Here is a 26,855-nt window from a genome sequence, read left to right on the forward strand (position 1 = left end):
TACGAGCCTTGCTGAGGTGTTTCTTCACAAGGGAGAGTTAGAAGGAAAGCTCCCCGCGCCCCCCCCCCCCCCCCCCAGCCTTTCACCGGGATCTCAGGGCCGCTGTTGATGCTCTCGGTTGGAATGGAAATGGTTTAAAATGCTTGCAAAAAACAAATGCCAACAGCATTAAGTGAGTAATGGATGGTCATGGGGGAGTTACAGAGGCGTAGGGTATTCAAGCCACAACTGTACATTATAGAGGCGTTAAAAGGTTTTAGAAACTGCCCGTGGTGTGGTTATTTGATAGGGTTATAAGTGCTTTCCATTTTTACTCTTGTTTATGAGCAGGGGCCATCATCAAGCCCGGGTGGGTGGACTGTGCAGTTGAGCGGCCGCTGGAAGTTGCCATGCCAACAGGTGGAAAATGATGTTCGTAGGATCCATGTGACAGTGTAATGGAGGCTCTAATATTGGAAGAGTCAAAATACAGGAGGAACTGTTTGTCCTTTATTTTCCTGATGGGAGCCACCAATTTGAAACAACATATCATTTTTTAAATAGAATCCATACCGTGCAGAAGGAGGCCATTTGGCCCATCGAGTCTGCACCAACCAGAATCCCACCCTGGCCCTATCCCCATAACCCCATTTATTTACCCTGATAGTTCCCATGACACTAGGGGCAATTTAGCGTGGCCGATCAACCTAACTGGCACATCCTTGGAGTGTGGGAGGAAATTGGAGCACCCGGAGGAAACCCACGCAGACACGAGGAGAATGTGCAAACTCCACCCAGACAGTGATCCCCGGCCGGAATTGAACCTGGGCCCCTGGGACTGTGAGGCAGCAGTGCTTACCACTGTGCCACCGTGCTGCCCTACACCAATTTCACACCCAAAGAATGAAGAACAGTACAGCACAGGAACAGGCCTTTTGACCCACCAAATCTGTCCCAACACAGATGCCTCCCTAATACTGTCTTGCCTCTACATGGTCCATATTCCTCTGTTTCCTGCCTATTCATGCATCTACCCAGGTGCCTCTTGAATGTTGTGACAGAAACATAGAAGATAGGGGCAGGAGGAGGCCATTTGGCCCTTCGAGCCTGCTCTGCCATTCATTACAATCATGACTGATTATCCAACTCAATAGCCTAATCCTGCTTTCTCCCTTTGATCCTATTCTCCCCAAGTGCTGTATCCGGAATCTACTTCCACTTCCGTTGTATGGTAACTTTACTTCGCATTTCCAAAAGTCAGTTCCATTTTTCCTCCCCTTAAGGGGTTGCCTCTTGCTAGAGTGTAGTTCATTTTGATAGAGAGAGTGGCTTATGTCAGGGATGGAGCTTTTTGCTGTCTGACTTCCATTTCAGACTCACTTGAGCAAGAATCAGGAGCAACAGCTGTTTGACTTAACATGGAGTAACCCCCATCTCCCTCTGAAATTACAGTGCTCTCAGTCCAGCCCTTGCATTATTATTAAACCTGGCATCATTGTTGTTTGGTGAGCCAACCTTCACCTTAAGGTGCATGAACACCAGCTCGTGGACATTTCACCTTGTTAACTGGATCCAAGTCAGTTGGTGAAGCTTGAACCCAAGGCTTTTCTTCATGGAGAGAGTTCGTTGACTTGTTCCCAGCTCTCCTCTCACTCGATCCAGCCTCCCAGCTATCCCCTGTTTATACCATTTTGAAGAAGACCAATAATCAATAAATTCGAAAAAGATGAGAGCGGTGACAGCCCCAGTGAGACATTGTAATGAAAGCAAAATGTAACCACGGTGGTTAGCACTGCTGCCTCACAGTTCCAGGGACCCTGGGTTCGATTCCCAGCTTAGCTCACTGTCTGTGTGGAGTCTGCACATTCTCCCCGTGTTTGCATGAGTTTCCTCTGGGTACCCCAGTTTCCTCCCACATTCCAAAGATGTGTGGGTTAGGTGGATTAGTCATGCTAAATTGCCACTTAGTATCGGGGGACTAACTAGGGTAAGTGCATGGGGTTATGGGGATAGGCCCAGGTGGGATTGTGGTGCAGACTCGATGGGCTGAATGGCCTCCTTCTGCACTGTAGGGATTCTATGTTTTACACTCTTTTGAATAAACCAAAAATCAATTAATTAAATGGAAATGAGAGAGAGCTGCTGACAGCCCTTGGTCAGGCACTGGAACTAAAACAAAATGTGAATGGAAATTCCCCATTTACATGTGGTCAAAGGCAATTAATGCTCATTGCCTGTGTCTCTTATTCTTAATTATATAATTGACATTAACAACTGTAACTATGTAATTGACAAGACATTGACGCCTCTTACCTTCCCTTGGACCATTATCCTTACGCCAAGCATCAAACCATTGATTCCCAAATTGTTACATCTCTAGAGACATTCCCAACTTCACAGTTCCTCAAACCGACCAGCCAGTTTCAACTCACACCCAAAATATCCACATATGTAACTGTGCTGTTAGACCCATCATCTCTTATTCCATGGAACTGATTTTCTGAACTGTTTTTTATTCTCCTTGTCCAGACCGTTCCGTTACCTTCTGTCATTTTAACAGTCTCTGGGCCCCAAACCATCATCTTTTCACCATGGATGTCCAATCCTACTATATCCTGCATCTCCCACCAGAACACCCTTGAAAGCTTCTTCCTTGACTAGTGGCCAAACCCATCTCTATCGCCCATCTCCATCCTTCTCCATCTGCCTAAACCTGTTCTCATATTGAGCAATTTCTCCTTTAACTCCATCCACTTCCTCCAAACAATAGATGCTGCTCTGGGTACCAGTGGATCCAATCTCTACCTGCCTTTCTATGGGTTGTGTGAAACGTCCTTTGTCCGGTCATTCATACCTGGACCCCGTTCCTCACCTCCTTCTCCAGGACATTGGGTGGCACGGTGGCATTGTTGCCTCACAGCACCAGAGACCTGGGTTCAACTTGTGGCTTGGGTCATTGTCTGTGTGTAGTTTGCATGTTCTCCCCGTGTCTGCATAGATTTCCTCTGGGTGCTCTGGTTTCCTCCCACAGTCCAAAGACTGGAGAAGATACAAACTTCACACAGATAGCGACCCAAACCAGGAATCGAACCTGGGTCCCTGGCACTGTGAGGCAGCAGCACTAACCATGGCGTGTTACCAGGCTGGGTGAGGTTGATGCAGTGGGGATTGGGTGCGGTTGGATGAGATACAGCATTGGGGAAGAGAGGATTAGCGGACAGGTGGGTAAGGTATAGCATTGAGGAAATGAGGATTAGCAGGCGAGGTACAGGGTTGGGGATTGACGATGCAATTCTGAGCTACCAGCCTACAGACTCTGAACAGATGCTTCAGTTCCCCAGCCCACGTCTCCTGCTGTTGGCTACAGAAGCAGGTAGTTGAAATAGCATGGGAATAATTGACAGAAATAGGTTCGTAGGCTTTCATTGAAGAGTGAGCCAAGCAAAGGAATTAAATATTTATGGGTTTTTCAATTGCAGTTTAAGCATGAGTTGGGCAGTGTTCCATCTAAATGAGCCGGCAGATTATTAATGAGGCTCTTCAAGAGACGGATCTTAATTTATTATTCCTTTATGCCAGCGACGGTCTTGGTGAGAATTTGTTCTCGATTTCATTGGGGCCTCTTTGAGTTTCTCTGGTTTTCTATTTGTCATTTCTGTCAGCTTAAAAACAGGAATCATAGAACTCCTGCAGTGTAGGTGGTGGCCATTCAGCCCATTGAGTCTGCGCCAACTCTCAGACAGAGCATCGTACTCAGGCCCCACCCTTTCCCGTAACCCCGCACGTTTAGCACAGCAAATCCGCCTAACCTGCACATCTTGGGACACTAAGGGGCAATTTTAGCACGGCCAACCCACCTAACCTGCACATCTTTGGATTGTGGGAGGGAACGGTAGCACCTGGAAGAAACCCACGCAGACACGGGGAGGACATGCAAACTCCACATAGACAGTCACCCAAGCTGGAAATCGAACCTGGGTCCCTGGTGCCACCATGCTGCCCAGTCACATTAAATCTGTGCCTCCTGGTGTTTGATCCCTCTACTAAGTCTATGTTGGCCCCTTATAAATTTATACACCTCAACTGAGTCTCCCAACAACCTCCTCTATTCCAAGGAAAACAAACCTGGGCTATCCCACCTTTCCTCAAAACTAACACTTTCCTGCCCTGATAACATCTCATAAATCTCCTCTGCTTCCTCTCCAGCCAATTCCGTCTGTCCTGTAATGTGGTGACCAGAAGTGTATGCAGTCCTCCAGCTAACTGGTATTGTACACAGTTCTAGGATTAACTCCATGCTTCAGCTAATACAGGAAAGCATGTCATGGGCCTTCTTAACCACTTTATCAACCTTTGCTTTAAGGATTAGTTGCAAGGTTCTTTTTTTACCCTCACAACTCATTACCCACCTCCCCACCCCCCGATCCCCCATCTAACATAATTGAACGAACCATCTCGCTAAGATTAAAGATCGGGTCCGACTGACTGGATCACCTCCCTATAAGTTAATTCGACTAAACTGTTTCTGTTCAGGATGGAGTTTTCCTTTGGATCGAAGGGTGGTGGGAGATGGACTTCCTTTCTAACAGCCTGCGCTAAATCAGAGACTCGCCTGAAATAAGGCAAGGAGGGAAAAAGAGGACTTTGCACACCACAAAACCATTTAAATCAACATTAACCCAGGTTTTCTCCAGAGACTCAGTGTGGACTAAAGTGAGGAAGGTTCAAAAATGTAACACCATCTCCTGCTATTGAGATAGCGTTTTCATTGTGTGTCTTACGATGGAAACTGCACCATAGAGATAACGGTTAGGGATTGTTTATTGAGTGAGGGATTGCTTTCTGGGTCACATTAGAGATTCCTGATCCATAGAGTCATAGAATTCTTACAGCGCAGAAGACCATTCGGCCCATTGAACCTGCACCGACAACACACGCAGGCTCTATCCCCATAACCCCATTTATTTATCGTGCTAGTCCCCCTGACACGAAGGGGAAATTTAGCATGGTCAATCAACCTAACCTGCATAATTTTCGGACTGTAGGAGGAAACTGGAGCACCTGGAGGAAACCCACGCAAACACCAGAGAACGTGCAAACTCCACACAAACACGGGGAGAATGTGCAAACTCTGCACAGTCACCCAAGGCCGGAATTGAACCCAGGTCCCTGGCAGCATGGGTTTCCTCTGGGTGCTCTGGTTTCCTCCCACAGTTCAAAGATGTGCAAGTTAGGTTGATTGGTTGTACCCAATTGCCCCTTAGAGCCAGGGGGTTAGCAAGGTAAATACGCAGCGTTATGGGGATAGGGCCTGGATGGGATTGTTGTCTGTGCAGGCTCAATGGGCCGAATGGCCTCCTGCACTGTCTGATTCTATGATGACCGTCTAGACAGCTCTGCTGTGAGCATCGAAATAAAATCCCCACGTTTGATGTGGGAAAAGCCCATCTCACTCTTTCTGGCAGCTTGCCTGAACGGTTCAAAACATGGCATGTGATGTTTACACAAACTCAATTCTGCTAAATCCTTAAGACCATTTTAATAGCTCACTCGCAAAGAAAAGGATAATTAACAGATAATCCGTCTGTAAATGTGGGAATGGGGCGAAGAAACCATGAACCCGATAACAACTATAATAAAGCTTGAAGTTCAGTAATGGGTTCCTCAGATTGAGTTGGGAAGCTGTAATCTAATGAAGAGAGGTTTAATTTACCCTTTCATCTGCTGCAGTGAAGGTTGAGTGTTTTATGAACTTCCATCAGATGCTTAAAATTACATTACGGTCTAAAGGAATGTTGGTGTTATTGGCTGACTCCTGAGATAACAATGTTGGAAGGCTCTCTCCTTGCTGATTACAGGCCCTGTCTTCTTACTGCTGTTGGTGGCTAATGGGCAACTGAACCATGTTACAGAATGTGCCTTACACTGCCAGGGACCCGCGTTCAATTCCAGCCTCCAGTCACTGTCTGTGCGTGGGTTTCCTCTGGGTGCCCCGCTTTCTTTCCACACTCCAAAGATGTGCGGGTCAGGTGGATTGGCCACACTAAATTGACCCTTACTGTCGAGGGGACCAGCTAGGGTAAATGCAGGGGGTTATGGGGATAGGGCCTGAGTGGGATTGTTGTCAGTGCAGCCTCGCTGGGTTGAATAGCCTCCATCTGCACTGTAGGGATTCTATGATTCTATGATGTATAACTCCCCGACGTATTTACCCGGCAGGTGGCATAGTGGATAACAGTCCTCGTGACTCTCTGATTAGCGTAAGAGCGGGAGGTAGGCCTTGGTGCATGCTGGGAGTAGGATGCCACCACGAAGGATCATCCACCGCTCAGGATGGGGAAGGTAATCAACTCGCCAGCACCAATTCTGCTCAGCAATTCAATCCCTCAGTCCTGTCTTAAATGGAGAATGTGGTAGGCTCATGGGATTAAGAGCAGGGGAGGCTAGTCCTCATCAAATAGCTCTTTCAAAGAGCTGGCACAGGTGCCAAGGCCTGAATGGCCTCATTCTCTGCTGCATGTGCCTGGTTCGAGCAGGCAAAGAATGAAATCTCACAGGACAGGTTGGAAAGTTCTGGAAGAAGACACCATTAGATGCAGATGTTCGAAACCATGAGGGGTCTGGGCAGAGTGGATTGGACGAAACTGTTCCCTGTTGATTGGGGAGGTGGGGGACACCTAATTAAGTTGATTGGGAAAAGATGCAACGGCAACGTGAGGAGAAGTTTCTTCACACAGCGAATAGTTAGGATCTGGAATGGCCAACCTGAGAGCACGAGGGAGGCAGAATCAGTCGAGGCAGATCAAGAACATTTTATAATCACCTGGAGTGGGGAACTTGCAGGGCTAAGGGGAAAAGGCCGGCTTGTGGGATTGACAGAGAGGCTCCTGCAGAGAGCTAAGTGTGGGCATGATGGGCCAAATGGCCCCATTGTGTGCTTTGACTCTTGAGAAGGAAAGTTCTACATTGCTTCATAACCTTCATGAATGCTGAGGGCATTGGTTTCAGAGAAATAGATTGGACCTGGCATTGGAAAGGGAGAAGATGGAGGATGCACTCCCATTGTGTAGATGTTCTATTGAGGGCTGAATTTATTGTGGAATGTGCTGCTGTTGATGGGAGATCCATATATTCATTGTCAGTGGTGATCTCTCAGTAGAAATTAGTCCAAGTTGGATTGAACAGGGCCTGTTGCTGCTGGTGTTTTGGAACTGGCTTGTTTGGAGTATGACGTGGACTTGGTAACAACACAAAGAACACCTGAGTGTGGGTGGTATAAAAGGCAGAATTTCTGAATTCCGGTTTCCTGCTTGATCCTCTTGATCCTCTTGACATTTGAATATTGTGTGCAGTTCTGGTCACCTCACTATAAGAAGGATGTGGAAGCATTGGAGAGAGTGCAGAGGAGATTTATCAGGATGCTGCCTGGTTTGGAGGGTAGGTCTTATGAGGAAAGGTTGAGGGAACAGGGGCTTTTCTCTTTGGAGCGGAGGAGGATGAGAGGCAACTTAGTAGAGGTTTATAAGATGATGAGGGGGATAGGTAGAGTGGACGTGCAGAGACTATTTCCTTAGGTGGATGTAGCTGTTACTAGGGGGCATAACTATAAGATTCATGGTGGGAGATATAGGAGGGATGTCCGAGGTAGATTCTTCACTCAGAGAGAGTGGTTGGGGTGTGGAATACACTGCCTGCTGTGATAGTGGAGTCAGACACTTTAGGAACTTTCAAGCAGTTATTGGTTAGGCACATGGAACACACTAGAATGATAGGGAGTGGGATAGCTTGATCTTGGGATTGGAGATAGCTCGGCACAACATTGAGGGCTGAAGGGCCTGTACTGTGCTGTAATGTTCTATGTTCTATGATCCTCCTTCACATCATGGGTCTGGGCCACTCTGGGCCGGTGGTTAGCACTGTTGCCTCATAACTGGTTTGAATCCCGGCCTCGGGTCACTGTTACTGCATTAATGGGATAAATGCGTGGAGTAACTGGGATAGGGCCTGGGTAAGGTGCTCTGTTGGCGAGTTGGTGCAGACTCGATGGGCCGAATGGTCTCTTTCTGCACTGTAGAGATTCTATTCAATAAGTCAGCACCACATTGAACTGGTTCTCGCTCTGGGTGAACCTCAGTAGTGAATGTCAATGGACAAGCTTCATATACCAAGCTTCAGTGGGTTTACTTTCGCTCCCCCAGTCTTGAGGCTCCGAGGCCTGTTGTAGTGCCTCTAATTCCGCTCCCCCCCCCAACTTGACCCAGAGATCACCCCTTCTTCCCCCCCCCCCTCAGGTTTGTATGTCTCAGCTACCCAGTGATATACTCAAGGGGAAACAGGATATGGTGGTTATCGGATGAGGATGGACGGAGGTGCAGGTGCAGCTTAAGAACCAGGACTGCGCAATGGCACAGTGGTTAGCACTGCTGCCTCGCAGTGTAAGGGACCTGGGTTCAATTCCCAGCTTGGGTCACTGTCTGTGCGGAGTCTGCACGTTCTACCTGTGTCTGCGTGGGTTTCCTCTAGGTGCTCCAGTTTCCTCCCACAGTCTGAAAGAGGTGCTGGTTAGGTGCATTGGCCGTGCTAAATTCTCCTTCAGTGTAACCCAAACAGGTGCCAGAGTGTGGCGATGAGGGGATTTTCACAGTAACTTCACTGCAGTGTTAATGTAAGCCTACATGTGATGCTAATAAATAAAAAAGGCCCTCGGCCCTATCCTAACACATCTCCCATGGCTAACCCATCTAACCTGCACACCTTGAGACACTAAGGGGCAGTTTAGTCAATCCACCTAACCTGCACATCCTTGGACTGTGGGAGGAAGCTGGAGCACCTGGAGAAAACCCATGCAGACACGGGGAGAACGTGCAAACCTCCACACCGACTTCACTGAATTAAGAAGAAACACACTCGCCACTTTGGGGTGAAGGCGATTCCTGTGACGATCGCCAAATTCTGCCAGAGATTCAGATTTTGAGGGTTTCTTTTTCACGGTGAACCAAAGTGTTTGTGTTGGGAGACTCGGAATGGCGAAGGTTTACGATGATGTGATGTGTCGGCTGTTTTGTCAGCACGTTGAAAGGCAAGTGCTATCTCCGTGTTTTGTATTTTCAGATAATTGGCATCACAGTTGTGTCACTGCCCAGCAGGAGGTAAATAATTTATGTGAGTTTCATTCATTAGAGGGTCCCTGCTTTGTCAGAGATTGAAATAGGTTTTCTCAGGTGGTCAGGAAGGCGAATGGGATGCTGGCCTTCATAGCGAAGGGGATTGAATATAAAAGTAGGGAGGTCTTGCTGCAGCTGTATAGGGCATTGGTGAGGCCGCAGCTGGAGTACTGTGTGCAGTTTTGGGCGCCGCACCTGCGCAAGGATATTTTGGCCCTGGAGGGAGTGCAGAGGAGGTTTACTAGGCTGATACCGGAGTTGAGGGGGTTGAGCTATGAGGAGAGGCTGAATAAACTAGGCTTGTACTCGTTAGAGTTTAGAAGAATGAGGGGAGATCTCATTGAGACGTATAAGATGATGAATGGGATGGATAGGATAGAGGTGGAGAGACTCTTCCCGCTCAAAAAAGACAGTAGGACTAGGGGGCACAGCCTCAAGATAAAGGGGAGGCGGTTTAGAACGGAGTTGAGGAGGAACTTCTTCACTCAAAGGGTGGTGAATCTCTGGAATTCTCTGCCCGTTGAAGTGGTGGAGGCTGCCTCGCTAAATATTTTTAAGAAGCGGGTTGATGGGTTCTTGATAAAAGAGGGGATTAAGGGTTATGGGGAGAGGGCGGGAAAGTGGAACTGAGCCACGACAGATCAGCCATGATCTTATTGAATGGCGGGGCAGGCTCGAAGGGCTAGATGGCCTACTCCTGCTCCTATTTCTTATGTTCTTATGTTCTTATGTGATGTTAAAATGAAGGACGACACATTCCAAGTCGCAAGAATCCCCGCATTTTTGTGTCGCTGATCTTAGCAACTATTTCATTTTGTGTCCTCTCCTAGGTGAGGTCTTCTTGGCAGTTCCTTTTCTTTTAATTGTGTGACCAGTAGGATCAGCCAAGCAAGGAGCATCCTGGATGTTCCGAATCCTTCTGGGAAAGGGACCTGGATGGTGGGAATGGCCGAGTCTTTGAGGCCAAGTAGAAGGAGCTGAGGGTAGCCAGAGGAACTTCCTCAGTTACATTCCACTCGTTCAGTACAGTACCTATCACAGCATGCATCAACGAACATGATAGATGAGCTGCTTGTTATCACACGGCGGCACAGCACTGCTGCCTCACAGCGCCAGGGATCTAAGTTCGATTCCCGGCTTGGGTCACTGTCTGTGTGGAGTTTGCACGTACTCCCCGTGTCTGCGTGAGTTTCCTCCGGGTGCTCCGGTTTCCTCCCACATTCTGAAAGACGCGCTGGTTGGGTACACCGACCCGAACAGACGCCGGACTGTGGCGACTAGGGGAATTTCACAGTAACTTCATTGCAGTGTTAATGTAAGCCTTACTTGTGACTGATGAATAAAATTTTTAACGTTAAACATTGCTATTTGTGGGATCTTGCTGAGCGCACATTGACTGTTTCGTTTCCAAAAATACCACAGCCACGACACTTCAAAATACATACTTCAACATACATATTTCACTGACTGAGAAGGTCTTCCTGAGGCCTGCAATAACGTGATATAAATACAGGCCTGTTTCTGTCCGCAGTCAACTTGCGTCACTACTGTTGGTTTAATGTCATTCTATTCCAAGATAGTAAACGAGGAGATTAAGGTTTGGATTTAGTCTTTTTTTTAACCTTTGGCTTTGTGTTTAAATAAATTTTCCTTGCTTTCAACGCTTCCCACAGCTCCTGGGAGACAATCTTCCCTAAAGCCTGTAATCAGGAGGCCATTTTGAGTTGGCCATCAAAAATGCCGCTTTTACTGTCACTGTGACTATGAAAGATTGAATTGATTTATTATTGTCACAGGTATTGTATATAGTGAAAAGTATTGTTTCTAGTGTGCTACACAGACTGAGCATGGAGTACATAGGGGAGAAGGAAAGAAGGTGTTGAATGTGGTGTTACAGCTAGGGTGTAGAGAAAGGTCAACTTAATATAAGATAGGTCCATTCAAAGTCTAATGGCAGCAGGAAAGAAGCTGTTTGTGAGTCAGTTGGAACGTGATCTCAGACTTTTGTGTCATTTTCCCAATGGAAGAAGGTGGAAGAGAGTATGCCCAGGGTATGTGGGGTCCTAGATTATACTGGCTGCTTTTCCGAGGCAGCAGGAAGTGTAGACAGAAGCAATGGCTGGTTTGTGTGATGGACTGGGCTTTGTTCACAACCTTTTGTAGTTTCTTATGGTCTTGGTCAGAGCAGGAGCCATACCAAGCTGTGATACAACCGGAAAGGATGCATTCTATGGTACAACTGTAAAAAGTGGTGAGAGTTGTAGCTGACATGCCAAATTTCCTTAGCCTCCTGAGAAAGTTGAGGTGTTGGTGGGCTTTCTTAACTATAGCGTCGGCATGGAGGGACCAGGAAAGGTTGATGGTGATCTGGACACCTGCAAACTTGAAGCTCGCGACTATTTCCACAAGAGTGACAACAACGCTATAGAAAAATAAATCTTCCAACGGGATCAACCATGGCCGGTGAATTTTAATTGTAATCTGATGGTGAATGGCCTGGACAGTTTGAAGAGCCAACTCCTGTTTCCCTTTGTGGTGATCTCAACCTGGTGACTGGAGTGAGGGTGAGAGTAGCCTGGATCTCCCTCTGACCCTCTGCGATCCAAACGGATCAATCCACCCGCTGGGGAAGGAAGCTGACATGGTGCAGAGACTGCTCTGTTAACCTGCATGTAATCTACCCCGTCCATGAGTGGTGCTTGAATCCAGTGGATGTATCCATGGCAACTGAAAGCTAGCAGAAGCTGATGCAACCTCGGGAAAGCTGATGCTCAGGAGCAGCCTAAATGTAGGCCGCAAACTCGTTTCAAAAATAAACAACTCGCGTTCTGCAAAAGCAGGCTTTTATATTTTCAAGTTGGTGGGATCTAAACATTTCTTGAGGGGAGAGCAGGTGCTGAGGGCTTTACTGAGAGATTGAGACACGTAGAGAGCCTGTGAATGTGCTGTCCTTTGATAACCCTATTTGATGCTTTTTCCCGTGTTTTGAAGCCTCCGTTAATTCTTTCATGCAAATTATTTAACTGAGTGGCAGATTGGAATTAAATAAAAGCAAACAATGATTGATCCTCAGAATGGAAATGGCTGTGGTGCAGAACCAGAGAAGCATTTACAAGCGTTTAGTAGAACTGTGCAAAGCAAAACACCAGGCAGTTCACAGTGAAATTCACTCACTTTAGTAAATTGGACAGCACGGTGGCACAGCGGTTAGCACGGCTGTCTCACAGCACCGGGGACCCAGGTTTGATTCCTGGCTTGTGACAGTGGGTCACTGTCTGTGTGGAATCTACATGTTCTCCCCATGTCTGCATGGGTTTCCTCCGGGTGCTCCGGTTTCCTCCCACAGTCCGAAAGACGTGCTGGTTAGGTGCATTGGCCATGCTGAATTCTCCCTCGGTGTACCTGAACAGGCACCGGAGTGTGGCAACTAGGGGATTTTCACAGTAATTTCATTGCAGTGCTAATGTAAGTTTACTTGTGACACTAATAAATAAGCTTTGTAATCTATTTGAATGCCAGATTCTAAACCCTAAAGAGGAAACAAATCTTTCCATGTGGAAACATCTCGCTGCTCCACTGTCCTTGCACATTACCGCTCCTTACTCCATCCTCCCTTTCCAAAACATCCACTCCCTCCACCACCGATGCTCAGTAGCAGCAGTGTGTACTGTCTACAAAACGCACTGCAAAAATTCACCAAAGGTCCTTAGGCTGCACCTTCCATCTAGAATGACAAGGGCAACATGGGAACACCACCACCTGCGAGTTCCCCTTCAAGTCACTCACCATCCTGACTTGGAAATATATCGCCGTTCCATCACAGTTGCAGGGTCCAAAATCCTGGAATTCCCTCCCTAACGGCATTGTGGATCAACCCACAGCACTGCAGCAATTCAAGAAGGCGGCTCACCACCATCTTCTCAAGGGCAATTAGGAATGGGCAATGAATGCTGGCCCAGCCAGCGACGCCCATGTCCCACGAATGAATAATAAAGTAAAGCTCCTGAAAGTATTGGCAGCTTCAAGATTCGTTGCCATTTCTCTCAGGACTCTACGTTCGAACCTCTCCAATCAGCATTCCACTCCTGTCACAGCAGCTCAGTCAATGAGAATAATCAATGTCACATCTGGCACGGTGGCACAGTGGTTAGCCCTGCTGTCTCACAGTGCCAGGGTTCGATTCCCAGCTCACGTCACTGTCTACGTGGAGTTTACACCTTCTCCCCGTTTCCCTCTGTGGGTTTCTTTTGGGTTGTTCCCATAGTCTAAAGATGTGCGTGATAGGGGCACTGGCCATGCTAAATTGCCCCTTAGTGTCCTGGGACTCTCCCACAAGGGGAAACAAACACTCAGCAACAGAACAGGTTAGAGGGATTGGCGGGTTAAATATGTGGGATTACGGGGATAGGGCCTGGGTGGGATTGTTAGTGCAGACTGGATGGGCTGAATGGCCTCCTTCTGCACTGTAGGGTTTCTATGATTCTATGAACTCTCCCTAAACCTCTCCCACCTCTTTGCCCCTTTCAGACCTCCTTTAATATCTCAGCTTGTGGTCACCCTTTCCGACCTTTCCTTCTTTGGCTCCTTGCCAATTTTCTGTCTGGCTTTATGTATTTGTGAAGTGCATTAGGAGACTTTCCCCACATCAAAGGCACTCTGTTGATACAAGGTGTAGTTGTATTTTAAATCGGCGGACCGGCCATACGTTCCTGCAAAGGTGTTGTATATCGGAAGTAGGCCGTGATTGGTGACCGTGCGGATCCCAGATCCAACATCACACAAACCCTCCTCAGGACTGCCAGTGGCCTCCTTTAACATCCCGCCGCAGATCTCAGCGGATAATTCCAGAAGGAGTGGAGGAGTAATAATTCAGAAGCAGCGTCAGAGGGCGGAGCATTGGATGGTTTCTCGATGTACGTTTAAAACTGAGCTGCAGGAATCGACTCGTTAGAGTGGAGGGGTCTTCCAAAAGGTGGAAATTCTAGATTTGTAAATAGAAACTAAGATCTGCAGCTAAATGCTGACTGTACGAAAGATGGATGGTTGCGGGGAGGTGAGGCTGTGTAAATGTCCCTTTGCCAGCATTTTTTAGCTTATCATAGAACTCTACTGTGCAGAAAGAGGCCATTCGGCCCATCAAGTCTGCACCGACAACAATCCCACCCAGGCCCTATCCCCGTAACCCCACATAATCTCCCTGTCACACTACGTTTTGGGTAAGAATACCGACAACTGAACAACGAGGAACACTGCAGACAGTTACCTCCGGATCCAACCAAAGAACACAAGGCAGATTACTACCTGAATGGCTGTAATCTCACAAGTTTTCAGGAACTGTGTGTGACTTTATATCCCCTTTTCTGATCAGAATCTCCCACACACCTGACGAAGGAACACTGTTTCCGAAAGCTTACTATCAAATAAACTGGTTGGACTCTAACCTGGTGTTGTGAGACTTCTTACAACCTTAAACAGACCCTTGTGTGCAGCAAACTACCCAGCCTGCAGGAGAACCATGACCACGACACCACACAACCCTGCCACAGCAACCTCTGCAAGACGTGCCGGATCATCGACATGGATGCCATCATCTCACGCGAGAACACCGTCCACCAGGTACACGGTACATACTCTTACAACTCGGCCAACGTTGTCTACCTGATACGCTGCAGGAAAGGGTGTCCCGAGACATGGTACATCAGTGAGACCATGCAGACGCCAGAACATTGGATGAATGGACACCGCTCGACAATCACCAGGCAGGAGTGTTCCCTTCCTGTTGGGGAACACTTTAGCAGTCAAGGGGCATTCAGCCTCTGATCTTTGGGTAAGCGCTCTCCATGGTGGCCTTCATGACTCACGATAGCGCAGAATCACTGAGCAGGAACTGAAAGCCAAGTTCCGCACACATGAGGACGGACTCAACCGGAGTCTTGGGTTCATGTCACGCTATCTGTAACCCCCACGAGTTGCCTGGGCTTGCAAAATCTCACTAACTGTCCTGGCTTGAGACAATTCACACCTCTTTAATCTGTGCTTAACCTTCTGTCCCCTCACATTGTCTGCGCTTGTGAAGACTTGATTACCTGTTAAGACTCTCATTCCAACCATTATCTTGTAATTAAGTTTTTGTCTATATGTGCCCTGTTTGTGAAACAAATCCTGCACTCGCCTGATTAAGGAGCAGAGCTCTGAAAGCTCGTGCTACCAAATAAACCTGTTGATCTTTAACCTGGTGTTGTGAGACCTCTCAGAACAAAGAAAATTACAGCCCAAGAACAAGCCCTCCAAGCCTGCACCCACCATGCTGCCCGACTGAACTAAAACCCCCAACCCTTCCAAATCACAATATTCCCATCCTATTTTGTCAAGACGCCCCTTAAATGTCACAGTCTCCCCTGGCAACGGATTCCAGGCACCCACCACCCTCTGTGTAAAACATCTGCCTTGTACACCTCCTTTAAACCTTGCCCCTCGCACCTTAAACCTGTACCCCCTAGTAATTGACTCTTCCACCATTGAAAAAAGCTTCCGACTATCTATTCTGTCTATAATCTTGTAGACTTCTATCAGGTTGCCCCTCAAGCTCTGTCATTCCAGGGAGAACAAGCCAAGTTTCTCCAACCTCTCCTCTTAGCTAATGTCCTCCATACCAGGCAGCACCCTGATAAATCTTTTCTTACCATGCCTACCCCAGTCCAATGCTGGCAACTCCACATCACAATCTCCCTGTCACTTGGGGACAATTTAGCATGGCCAATCCACCTAACCTGCACATCTTTGGACTGTGGGAGGAAACCAGAGCACCCAAAGGAAACCCACACAGATACGGGGAGATCGTGCAAACTCCACACCCGAGATTGGAATCGAAACCGGGTCCCTGACGCTGTGAGGCAGCCGTGCTAACCACTGTGCCACCATGCTGCACAGTATCTTCACAGACACACCTTTTTCTCTAAGGGAAGGAGGCGGTGGAAGGGTTCCTGAGCTGATTATCAGCCCGTTGAAACGTGTTACGAACCACCCTTCCATGAGCAACAAGTTAGATTTAAACCGGCAGCTTCTGGCCCAGAGATGGAGACACACTGGGACAGACCCACTGGCACCCTTAACCTGTGAATCCTGTTTGCAGTGTATTTTTGGAGCACCGATGAAGGACATTCAGCCCATTGTGTCAATGCTGTCTCTTTGACAGAGCTGTCCAATTAGTCCTACTCCCCGTCTCTCTATCCAGATGGTTTATCATACTCTGAAATACCATTGTGTACAGAAAATGCCATTTTTCAGTGAGGAATGATTTCATAAGCCATCACGATCTGCAGAAACGTCCACTTTAAATCACTTTTTCCTATTACAGGAAACCTATTCTTGGAATTCACAAATAGAATTCTGGCTCCGACAGCCTGATAGAGTTGTCCACTCTTGAGGCGATCGAATTTGTCGTCTGACTTTAGACGTGGCAATTTATTCTTGTGGCCGTGGGGATATTTATCACTGACTGTTCCCCTGGCCGACTCCTGCCTTCTGCCTCTTCCACTGCACGGGAGTTCCTGCAAGCTATTCATGCTACAGAAACAGGCCATTTGGCCCATCAGGAGGCAAAAACAAGAAGGCAGATTACTACCTGAATGGCTGTAAATTGGGAGAGGTTAGTGTGCAGAGGGACCTGGGTGTCCTTGTGCACCAGTCACTGAGGTAAGCACGTAGGTGCAGCAGGCGGTAAAGAAGGCAAATGGCATGTGGGCCTTCATTGAGAGAGGTTTCAAGGACAGGAGCAGGATGTATTGTTGAAATTGTACAGGGCCTTGGTGAGGCTACACCTAGACTAATGTGTGCAGTTTTGGTCTCCTTTTCTGAGGAAGGATGTTTTTGCTCTCGAGGGAGTGCAGTCAAGGTTTACCAGGCTGATTCCGGAGATGGCGGAACTGATGTGTGGGAAGAGATTGACTAAGTTAGGATTGTTTTGCTGGAGTTCAGACGAATGATGGGGGGATCTCATAGAGACTTACAAAATTCTAACAGGTCTAGACAGGGTAGATACAGAGAGGATATTCCTGATGGTGGGGGGAGTCCAGAACCAGGGGTCACAGTCTGAGGATTCAGGGTAGACCATTTAGGACGGAGATGAGGAGACATTTCTTCACCCAAAGAGTGGTGAGCCCGTGGAATTCATTACCACAGGAAGTAATTAATGCCAAAATATTGAATGTATTCAAGAGGTGGCTGGATATGGCACTTGGAACAAAGGTTATGGGGAGAAAGCAGGATTAGGCTATTGGGTTGGATGATCAGCCATGATCGTAATGAATGGCAAACCAGGTTGGAAGGGCCAAGTGGCCACCTCCTGCTCCAATCTTCTATGTTTCTATCTGGTCCATGCTGGTGCATCGTCAGCACGAGCTCCTCACCCCATGTCCTCCTTCATTTGCCCACATCAACATAGCCTTCTGATCCTTTCTCCTGTGTGTTTATCTCACTCCTCCTTGCTGCTCACCTCAGTGTGGCAGTGGATGTCACATTCTACTCTCTGGATCAAGATATTTCTCCTGAATTCCTAACTGGGTTTATTATCTTATATCCATAGCCTCCAGTCAAGGCCTCACCCAAAAGTGCAAATATCTTCTCCAACTCTACGTGATCAAAGCCTTTTATAAAATTGAACTTTTTAATTCAGGTCTCGAGATAAGACTCCCAAACTCATCAATCTCCCAGATCTGATATCGTCCTAGTAATTCCTAGGAAATTTGGCATTTCTCACCAACTTTTACAGATGCACCATAGAAAGCATTCTGTGGTTATATCACAACTTGGTATAGCTCCTGCTCTGCCCAAAACCACAAGGAACTACAAAAAGTCGTGAATGTAACCCAATCCATCACCCAAACCAGCCTCCCATCCATTGACTCTGTCTGTACTTCCCACTCAGCCCGCATAATTAAGGACCCCACGCACCCCGGACATTCTCTCTTCCACTTTCTTCTGTCGGAAAAAAGATACAAAGGTCTGAGGTCACGTACCAACCAACTCAAGAAAAGCTTCTTCTCTGCTGCCATCAGACTTTTGAATGACTTACCTTGCATTAAGTTGTTCTTTCTCTACACCCTAGCTATGACTGTAACACTACATTCTGCACTCTCTCATTTCCTTCTCTGTGAACAGTATGCTTTGTCTGTATAGTGCGCAAGAAACAATACTTTTCATTGTATATTCATACGTAGAATAGAATGGAATCCCAACAGTGCAGAAGGAGGCCATTCAGCCCATCGAATCTGCACCGATCACAATCCCATTCAGGTCCTATCCCCACAACCCATGTATTTACCCTACCAGTCCTCCTGACGTTAAGTGGCAATTTAGCATGGCCAATCAAACTAACCCACACATCTTTGGACTGTGGGAGGAAACCGGAGCACCCTGAGGAAACTCACGCAGACACGGGGAGAACATGCAAACTCCACACGGACAGTGACCCAAGCCGGGAATTGAACCCGGTTCCTTGGCGCTGTGAGGCAGCAGTGCCAACCACTGTACTACCGTGCCGCCCCAAGTGACAATAATAAATCAAATCAAATTAAACCCTTTCTTGTGTCTCCTTTTCCAGATCCTTTTTATAATGTGGAGGTTGGAACAGTTCACAACATTGTTGGTGCAATTCACCTGTTCGTGTTGCTATTGAGATTGAGACAAAGGAATCTTTACTGAATGGCATAGAACGGGAAGACTTTATCTTGAGTCTAATGCATTGGGTGGGTACGTAGTGTGGGGGCGCAGTGTGGGTACATAGTGTGGGGGCGCAGTGTGGATATGCAATGTGGAGGCGCAGTGTGGGTACACAGTGTGGGTGCACAGTGTGGGGGGCGCAGTGTGGGTGTGCAGTGTGGGTGCACAGTGTGGGGGGCGCAGTGTGGGTGTGCAGTGTGGATATGCAATGTGGGTGCGCAGTGTGGAATTTTAAGTTTCTACGAGAACGTCTCTCATTTTGATAAAGTCTAGAGAATACACACTCAACTTCCTCAATCCCTCCTCGTAAGACACTCCGGCCATTCCAGGAATTGGTAAACCTCCGTTACATTCCCTGTCCAACTAGTGTAAGGGTAAGGAGACCAGTACTGTGCACAGTAGCCCCAGTGCTGTCTCACAATGCAACTGCAGAGAGAAATAAAAATCACGTTTGCAATGCTGGACACTCCTTGAATGGCTGAGCTGCCCATCCTCAGCCTTATCCACCCCATCAGCGGATGATGTTTTGCTAAATAATGGACATTATTGCCGACATTTCATTGAATTCAGATGTTTTGCGCTGGGCAATTTTTTTCTCATTTGTGAATGGATGTGGAAGAAATGTCCTCAGACTTGGTGAAAGGACAGATGCGATCGCTGGCCGTGTTCCCAGAGCAGTTTGACTTTCCTGAATGGTGCAGGGTTATTCTGCACAGATCATTCTCAACTACAATCACTGGCATTTATTGCATGCTTTTAATGCAGCAAATGGTCCTCCGGGGCCTCAGAGGGACATTATCAAAGCTAATTTCACTCCAGTCCTCATAATGATAGAGGTTTGGTCAAAGAGGTGAGTTCTAAGGAGCATCTTAGAGAAGGAGAGTGAGGTGGAGAGACGGGGAAGTGAATGGGAGGGTGTTCCAGATGATGTATGACAAACATACATCTGTATGTACACACATGCAAACAGATGTAGATTCAGAAGTAGATCATTTGGCCCTTCGATCATGGTTTGTTTATTTATTAGTGTGACAAGTAGGCTTATATTAACACTGCAATGAAGTTACTATGAAAATCCCCTTAGTCGCCACGCTCCGGCACCTGTTCGGGTACACTGAGGGAGAATTTAGCATAGCCAATGCACCGAACCAGCACACAGGGAGAATGTGCAGACTCCAGACAGATAGTGGCCCAAGCTGGGAATCGAATCTGGGTCCATGGCACTGCGAGGCAGCAATGCTAACCACTGTGCCATCTACATTTCTATGGAGAAATGGCCTTTGCATTTAGGCCACCGGCTGGCCATTCCCTGCCTCCCAGCAATTCCCAGGAGACTGACTGGAAAATCCCGTTCGGCCTCCAAGAGTTGAGTGGCAATCTTACCTCAAAGGAAATGATCCATTTCCAATCCCGGCTCTGGGGGCAGGGGGTAGGGATGGGCTGCCCATTGCCCTCCGTTGCTGGAACAGTTAAAATATTTAAACTCTGCAGTTTTACCGGGGCTCCCTGTAATGTGTAAATGAGAGCACCCATTGTGGATCAGAGCTGTTCTTTTGGTCAGTGATCCAGACCAAGTCGCCTGATCCTAGCTCAGTGACAGTGAGGAGGCTGCACTTGCTGTTCGGCATTCCCAGGTTCAGGAGGCTTTCGCCTTGGCGATGGACTGTTAGAATTCAGCTCGCTTGCTACCTCCATTCTTGCAAGGTCGCTCAGTGTAATGTGAAAGGAGAAGAGATGTCTTGCAGTGTTGATGTTGTAATGGGGAGATAGTGGGATCAGACTGTGGGGCTCTTATTGAAAAGCTGTTGTGCTTTGTTAAGGATTTAAGCTTTCTGTGCAGGTTCGATGGGCTGAATGGCCTCCTTCTGCACTGTAGGGATTCTATGATAACTCTCTGAATCAAATCGCCCCTTAGTGTCAGACGATTAACAGGGTAAATAAGTAGGGTTATAGGGATAGGGCCAGGAAGGGATTATGACTCGATAGGCAAATAGCCTCTTTCTGCACTGAAGGAATTCTAGGATAATTCTCTGGATCAAATTCCTCTTCTGCTGGTATTCAGAATTATCATCATTTTCTTCAATGTTTATGTCCTCAGGTGAAGCAGATCATGGAGGAAGCGGTTACCAGGAAATTTGTACATGAGGACAGCAGCCATATTATCTCCTTCTGTGGTAAGTCCTGCTGACGTGCGCACAATGTGTGTAGAGAGATGTACACGTTTGTGAAGGAACTGGGGAAAGGGCAACCTTTAATTCTGAGTTGTGGGTGTTGCTGGCTAGGCCAGCACTTGTTGCCCATTCCTAACTGCCCTAGAGAAGGTGGCGGAGAGCTGCCTTCTTGAACCGCTGCAGTCCATGTGGTGTAGGCACACCCACAGCGCTTTTAGGATGGGAGTTTCAGGATTTTCACCCAGCAACAGTGAAGGGACGGCAACATAGCCCCAAGTCAGGATGGTGGGTGGTTCAGGGAGAAGCTGCGGGTGCAAGTGGCAGTGTTCCTGCTGTTAACTTGTGCCCTGTAGATGGTGGACAGATTTCGGGGTGTCAGGAGGTGAGTTACTCGCTACAGGATTTGTAGGCTTTGACCTGCTCTGTGTGTGTATGGCTAGTCCAGTTCAGTTTCTGGTCAATGGTAACCCCCAGGATGTTGATAGTGGGGGATTCAGTGATGGTCATGTCATGTAATATCAAGGGGTGATGGTTAGATCCTCTCTTGTTGGAGATGGTCATTACCTGGTACTTGTATAGCACAAATGTTGTCAGCCCAAGCCTAGATATTGTCCAGGTCTTGTTGCATTTGGACATGGATTGTGCTTCAGTATCTGAGGAGTTATAAATGATACTGAACGTTGTTCAGTCATTGGCAAACACCCCCACTTCTAACCTTATGATGGAAGGAAGGTCATTATGAAGCAGTTGATGATGGTTGGGCCTAGGACACTAACCCTGAGAAACAACTGCGGTGATGTCCTGCAGCTGAGATGATTGACCTCCAATCATCACAACCATCTTCCTTTGTGCCAGAAATAACTCCAAACGGGAGGGTTTTCCCACCGATTCCCATGGACTCCAGTTTGGCTCACACTCAGTCCATTGCGGCCTTGATGTCAAGGGCAGTCATTCTCACCTCACCTCTGGAGTTCAGCTATTTTGTCCATGTTTGAACCAAGGCTGTAATGAGGTCAGGAGCTGAGGGACTCTGGCAGAACCAAACAGGGCATCATTGAGCCCTCCTTTGATCTGACTAACCAGTGTATTGCCAAAGAGAATGCCAGCGATCTTTAATGTTTGGAATTTCAAGAAGTGTTTGATGGTGTTGTGTGAAAAAGACTTTGTGAAGTTAATGCCTGAGGACAGATGGATGGTTGAAACACAGAGAGCAGAGAGGAACTGAATATTGATGCAGCTGGCTGTGAAGCATGTTCCAGGGAGCTGTTCCTTCTCCAGAGATATCAGTGATTTGCACCCAGGCAGAGCGGAAATAATACCCACTTTTGACAACCAAAAAATAGGGAGCATGGAAACCCGAGAATGGAAACAATGGAGTGAAGCATTTACAGAAACAGATAAGAGATTAATGTGAGGAAGTACAAATTAGAGAAACCTAATTTAACTAGAACACAGTGATCACATAATGAATGGATGGTGAAGTGGATGGATCCAGGGATACTGTCAGACTGATCAAGGAATACAGACTCACTGATCGAGGGATACAGACTCACTGATCGAGGGATACAGACTCAGTGACCTAGAGGTACAGACTCAGTGACCTAGAGGTACAGACTCAGTGACCTAGAGGTACAGACTCAGTGACCGAGAGGTACAGACTCACTGATCAAGGGATACAGACTCACTGATTGAGAGATACAGACTCACTGATCTAGGGATACAGACTCACTGATCTAGGGATACAGACTCACTGATTGAGAGATACAGACTCACTGATCTAGGGATACAGACTCACTGATCTAGGGATACAGACTCACTGATCTAGGGATACAGACTCACTGATCTAGGGATACAGACTCACTGATCTAGGGATACAGACTCACTGATCTAGGGATACAGACTCACTGATCTAGGGATACAGACTCACTGATCTAGGGATACAGACTCACTGATCTAGAGATACAGGCTCACTGATCTAGGGATACAGACTTATGATCTACAGGTACAGACTCACTGATCAAGAGATACAGACTCACTGATCAAGAGATACAGACTCACTGATCAAGAGATACAGACTCACTGATCTAGGGTTACAGACTCACTGATCTAGCGATACAGACTCACTGATCGAGAGGTATAGACTCACTGACCTAGGGATACAGACTCACTGATCTAGAGATACAGGCTCACTGATCTAGGGATACAGACTCATGATCTACAGGTACAGAGTCACTGATCTAGAGACATAGACTCACTGATCAGGAGATACAGACTCACTGATCAAGAGATACAGACTCACTGATCTAGTACTACAGACTTACTGATCTCGAGATACAGACTCGCTGATCTAGAGATACAGTCAGACTGATTTAGGGATACAGACTCACTGATCTACAGGTACAGACTCACTGATCTACAGGTACAGACTCACTGATCTACAGGTACAGACTCACTGATCTACAGGTAGACTCACTGATCGAGAGATACAGACTCACTGATCGAGAGATACAGACTCACTGATCTCGAGGTACAGACTCACTGATCTCGAGGTACAGACTCACTGATCTCGAGGTACAGACTCACTGATCTCAAGGTACAGACTCACTGATCTCGAGGTACAGACTCATTGATCACGAGATACAGACTCACTGATCTAGAGATAGAGACTCACTGATCTACAGGTACAGACTCACTGATCTAGAGACACAGACGCACTGATCTACAGGTACAGGTTCACTGATCTCGAGATACAGGTTCACTGATCTCGAGATACTGACAGACTGATCTAGGGATACAGACTCATGATCTACAGGTACAGACTCACTGATCTAGAGATACAGACTCACTGATCTAGAGATACAGACTCACTGATCTAGAGATACAGACTCACTGATCTAGAGATACAGACAGACTGGTCTAGAGATACAGACAGACTGGTCTAGAGATACAAACTCACTGATCTAGTACTACAGACTCACTGATCTCGAGATACGGACAGACTGATCTAGAAATATAGCCTCAGTGATCAAGAGATATAGACTCACTGATCTCGAGATACGGACTCACTGACTTAGGGATACTGACTCACTGTGGGTGATTCTCCCAAAAATAATTTAAATGCTGAATTTTCAGGAAAACTGGTATAAACCAGGATTGCTTTTTCAGTGGGAGTTCAGACTTGAATTTCCCACTCTCTGTGTAATACAGAGGTCACCGTTGTGAATATCATTAAAAGCTCGGGTGTGGGGTCTACTCACACCGGAGTCTGACAGTCCCGGGCCGCTGCAAGAATTCCTCCTGGATTGGTTGGGTCTGATATGGAGCTAACACTGACACAGATTCACTGGGCTGAATGGCCTCGTCCTCCAGATGCAAAATATGATCATGCCTTGCTTGTTTATTTTCCTTTCTACCAAAGTTTAAGGTCCGTAGTGTCAATCCAGGAGGGAATGATTTTTAAAATAAACTCTTGTATTTATATTGCACCTTTCACAGCCACCGGCAACTCAAAGCCCAGGCCTGATGGGCTGAATGGCCTCCGTCAGTACTGTGGCCCATTCTGTCACTCTCTGATTCACAGTGAGTTGTTGCCTTTTCTGTGGAGATGAGAAGTCAGTCAGTGGGTCAGCCGGGGGGACAGTGTTTCCGAATGCTTGTGAAACGGATGTTTCTGGAAGCTTGTTCCGGGAGTCGTCCTGGGAATGTGACGAGGGTATTTTGTTTTGATTCGGCCTAGTTTACCAGACGGCTTACCGAGGCTGCTTGGGGCTCCTCTGTTGTACTAACTGTGGTTAAGGAGACTGTTTCAGGCTCTTTGCTCACCGACTCCGGGCCCCGTGTCCATTAATTTATTTCGGAGCCCCGTTTAACAGCAGCAGGGCTGGTTTTTGAAGGGAGGCCAGAATCTAAACTGCTATGTTCAATTTCTTTTTTAAATTGATGTTTTATTCAGAGGGAACAATGCAGCTGCACACGGCACCTCATCCAGCTGTCCTCATTGTTGTTTATGACTCAGGGATGTCTGAACAGTGAAAATTGTCTTCTCTTGCGATGCCTGATGTGATTACATTTTGTGTTTAAAATGTCTTTGGCTGACTGCGGGTGAGAAGGCAAGGCTCTTCCACACCAGCTGTCAATCCATAAACAACTCAGTCTTTCTAAGGACTTAAGATTGGTCTGCCTTTTCCTCTGGCTCTCGTTTCTCCATCGTAATGACACCGACCTGTGCGTTGCCCGTCCAAGGTCTGTTTGTGTGACTGACACCAAAGTTATTCCCTGGGCAGGGGTAAAAGAGACAAACCCAACCACACACCTCCCCGTCTTTAAAGGTGTTACAATCATAGAATCCCTATAGCGCAGAAGAAGCCATTCGGCCCATTGAGTCTGTGCAGACTCTCTGACAGAGTATCTTACCCTCTCCCGCATCCTATCTCTGTAACTCCACACACTTCACATGGCTAATTCCATCTAACCTACACACGTTGGGACACTAAAGGCCAATTTACCAAGGCCAGTTTGTCTAGCCTACACACATTGGGACACTATAGGACAATTTACCAAGGCCAGTCCATCTAACCTACACACATTGGGACACTGCCGGAGAATTTAGCATGGCCAATCCACCTAACCTGCACATCTTTGGACTGTGAGAGGAAACTGGAGCACCCGGAGGAAATCCATGCCGACACGGGGAGAACGTGCAGACTCCACACAGTGACCTGAGGCCGGAATTGTACCAGGTTTCCAGACACTGTGAGGCAGCAGTGCTAACCACTGTGCCACCGTGCCACGCTTGTTGTCAGCCTATTGCTCAGCCTTTTATTTAAAATCCCTCCAAGGCCTCACCTTTCCCTCTCCCTGTGGAGTCTCTCAATGCTGTCGCCCATCAGAATCTCTGCATCCCCACCCTGTAATATTTATCTTCTTGAGCATCCATCGTTTGCCTTGCCCCTACCAGCAGCCTAGGCTCTGGAAGTCCTCCCAGTATCTCTCAGCCGCTCCCTGCTCCTTTAAGACGCTCTTTGAATAGTGTTCAGTTGTCCCTCCTGATACCCGCCTGCATGGTCTAGTGTCAGCACTTCTCCCACTAATGCTGCTGTGAAGTGCTGTTTCCCTGTGTTAAAGGGGGTTTGTAAAAGCCTGTAGTTGTTGAACTGCGATTACAGCTGATCGCAGCTCCAGGACAGCACACCAAGGATTCTCACAGCTTTACAGTGGGGGAAGCAGGGAAGGGCTGGGTGTGATGTTTGAACCTGTAACCTTGCTGCTTGAGGATGTAGAAACTCTTATTTCCTTTCATAACCAGGTTCAATGGTGCAGCCCAATCTTTCCAGGGTTGTCAGTGGCTCCTATGGTTCAGTCTCTGCTGTAGGAAGCCAGGGGTTTGGACTGGGCACCTGTACCAGTTTCATATCTATACTTTTTCCTTTGTTTTACAGGGTTAAAGACATTATATAAGGCACAATATCATCTTACTCCCCCTCAAGGTGACCACTGCCATTCCTGCTGTGGATTAAGTTTTATTGTAGATTCACACTTGCCCAAAGTGGCTGCTCCTTGGATTTGCATATCGAAAAATCTATTCTGCTGTCTTAATCCTTTTATGGTCGGCCATTTTCACTTCACTGCTATCGTTGTGTAAGGGGCAGAATGGCCAGGCGAGTGGGCGTACATCATTGTCTTTACGTGGTTGTGGACTGCTAACTGTCTGTCACTGAGTGGGTTGGGAGCCATAATCCAACAATAGACAGGACTGTGCTGAAAGCTTCACTTAGGAAATGGAGATGATGAATCAGAGCGGAAGGGTGGCACAGTGGTTAGT

General features: G+C 47.3%; 1 protein-coding gene across 1 annotated transcript in view; it reads left to right on the forward strand.

Annotated features, from left to right (window-relative positions):
- sgsm1a (small G protein signaling modulator 1a) overlaps positions 1-26,855 on the forward strand; it is a 137,590-nt gene that overhangs the window by 13,402 nt on the left and 97,333 nt on the right. Inside the window, exon 3 of the mRNA XM_080208089.1 lies at positions 20,962-21,037. Within this exon, the coding sequence (XP_080064215.1) occupies positions 20,962-21,037 (76 nt within the window). The remainder of the gene's footprint in view (positions 1-20,961; positions 21,038-26,855) is intronic.

Source organism: Carcharhinus amblyrhynchos, chromosome 20 (genome assembly GCF_965287045.1).
Source record: "Carcharhinus amblyrhynchos chromosome 20, sCarAmb.v2.hapA, whole genome shotgun sequence".
NCBI classification, from domain to species: domain Eukaryota; kingdom Metazoa; phylum Chordata; class Chondrichthyes; order Carcharhiniformes; family Carcharhinidae; genus Carcharhinus; species Carcharhinus amblyrhynchos.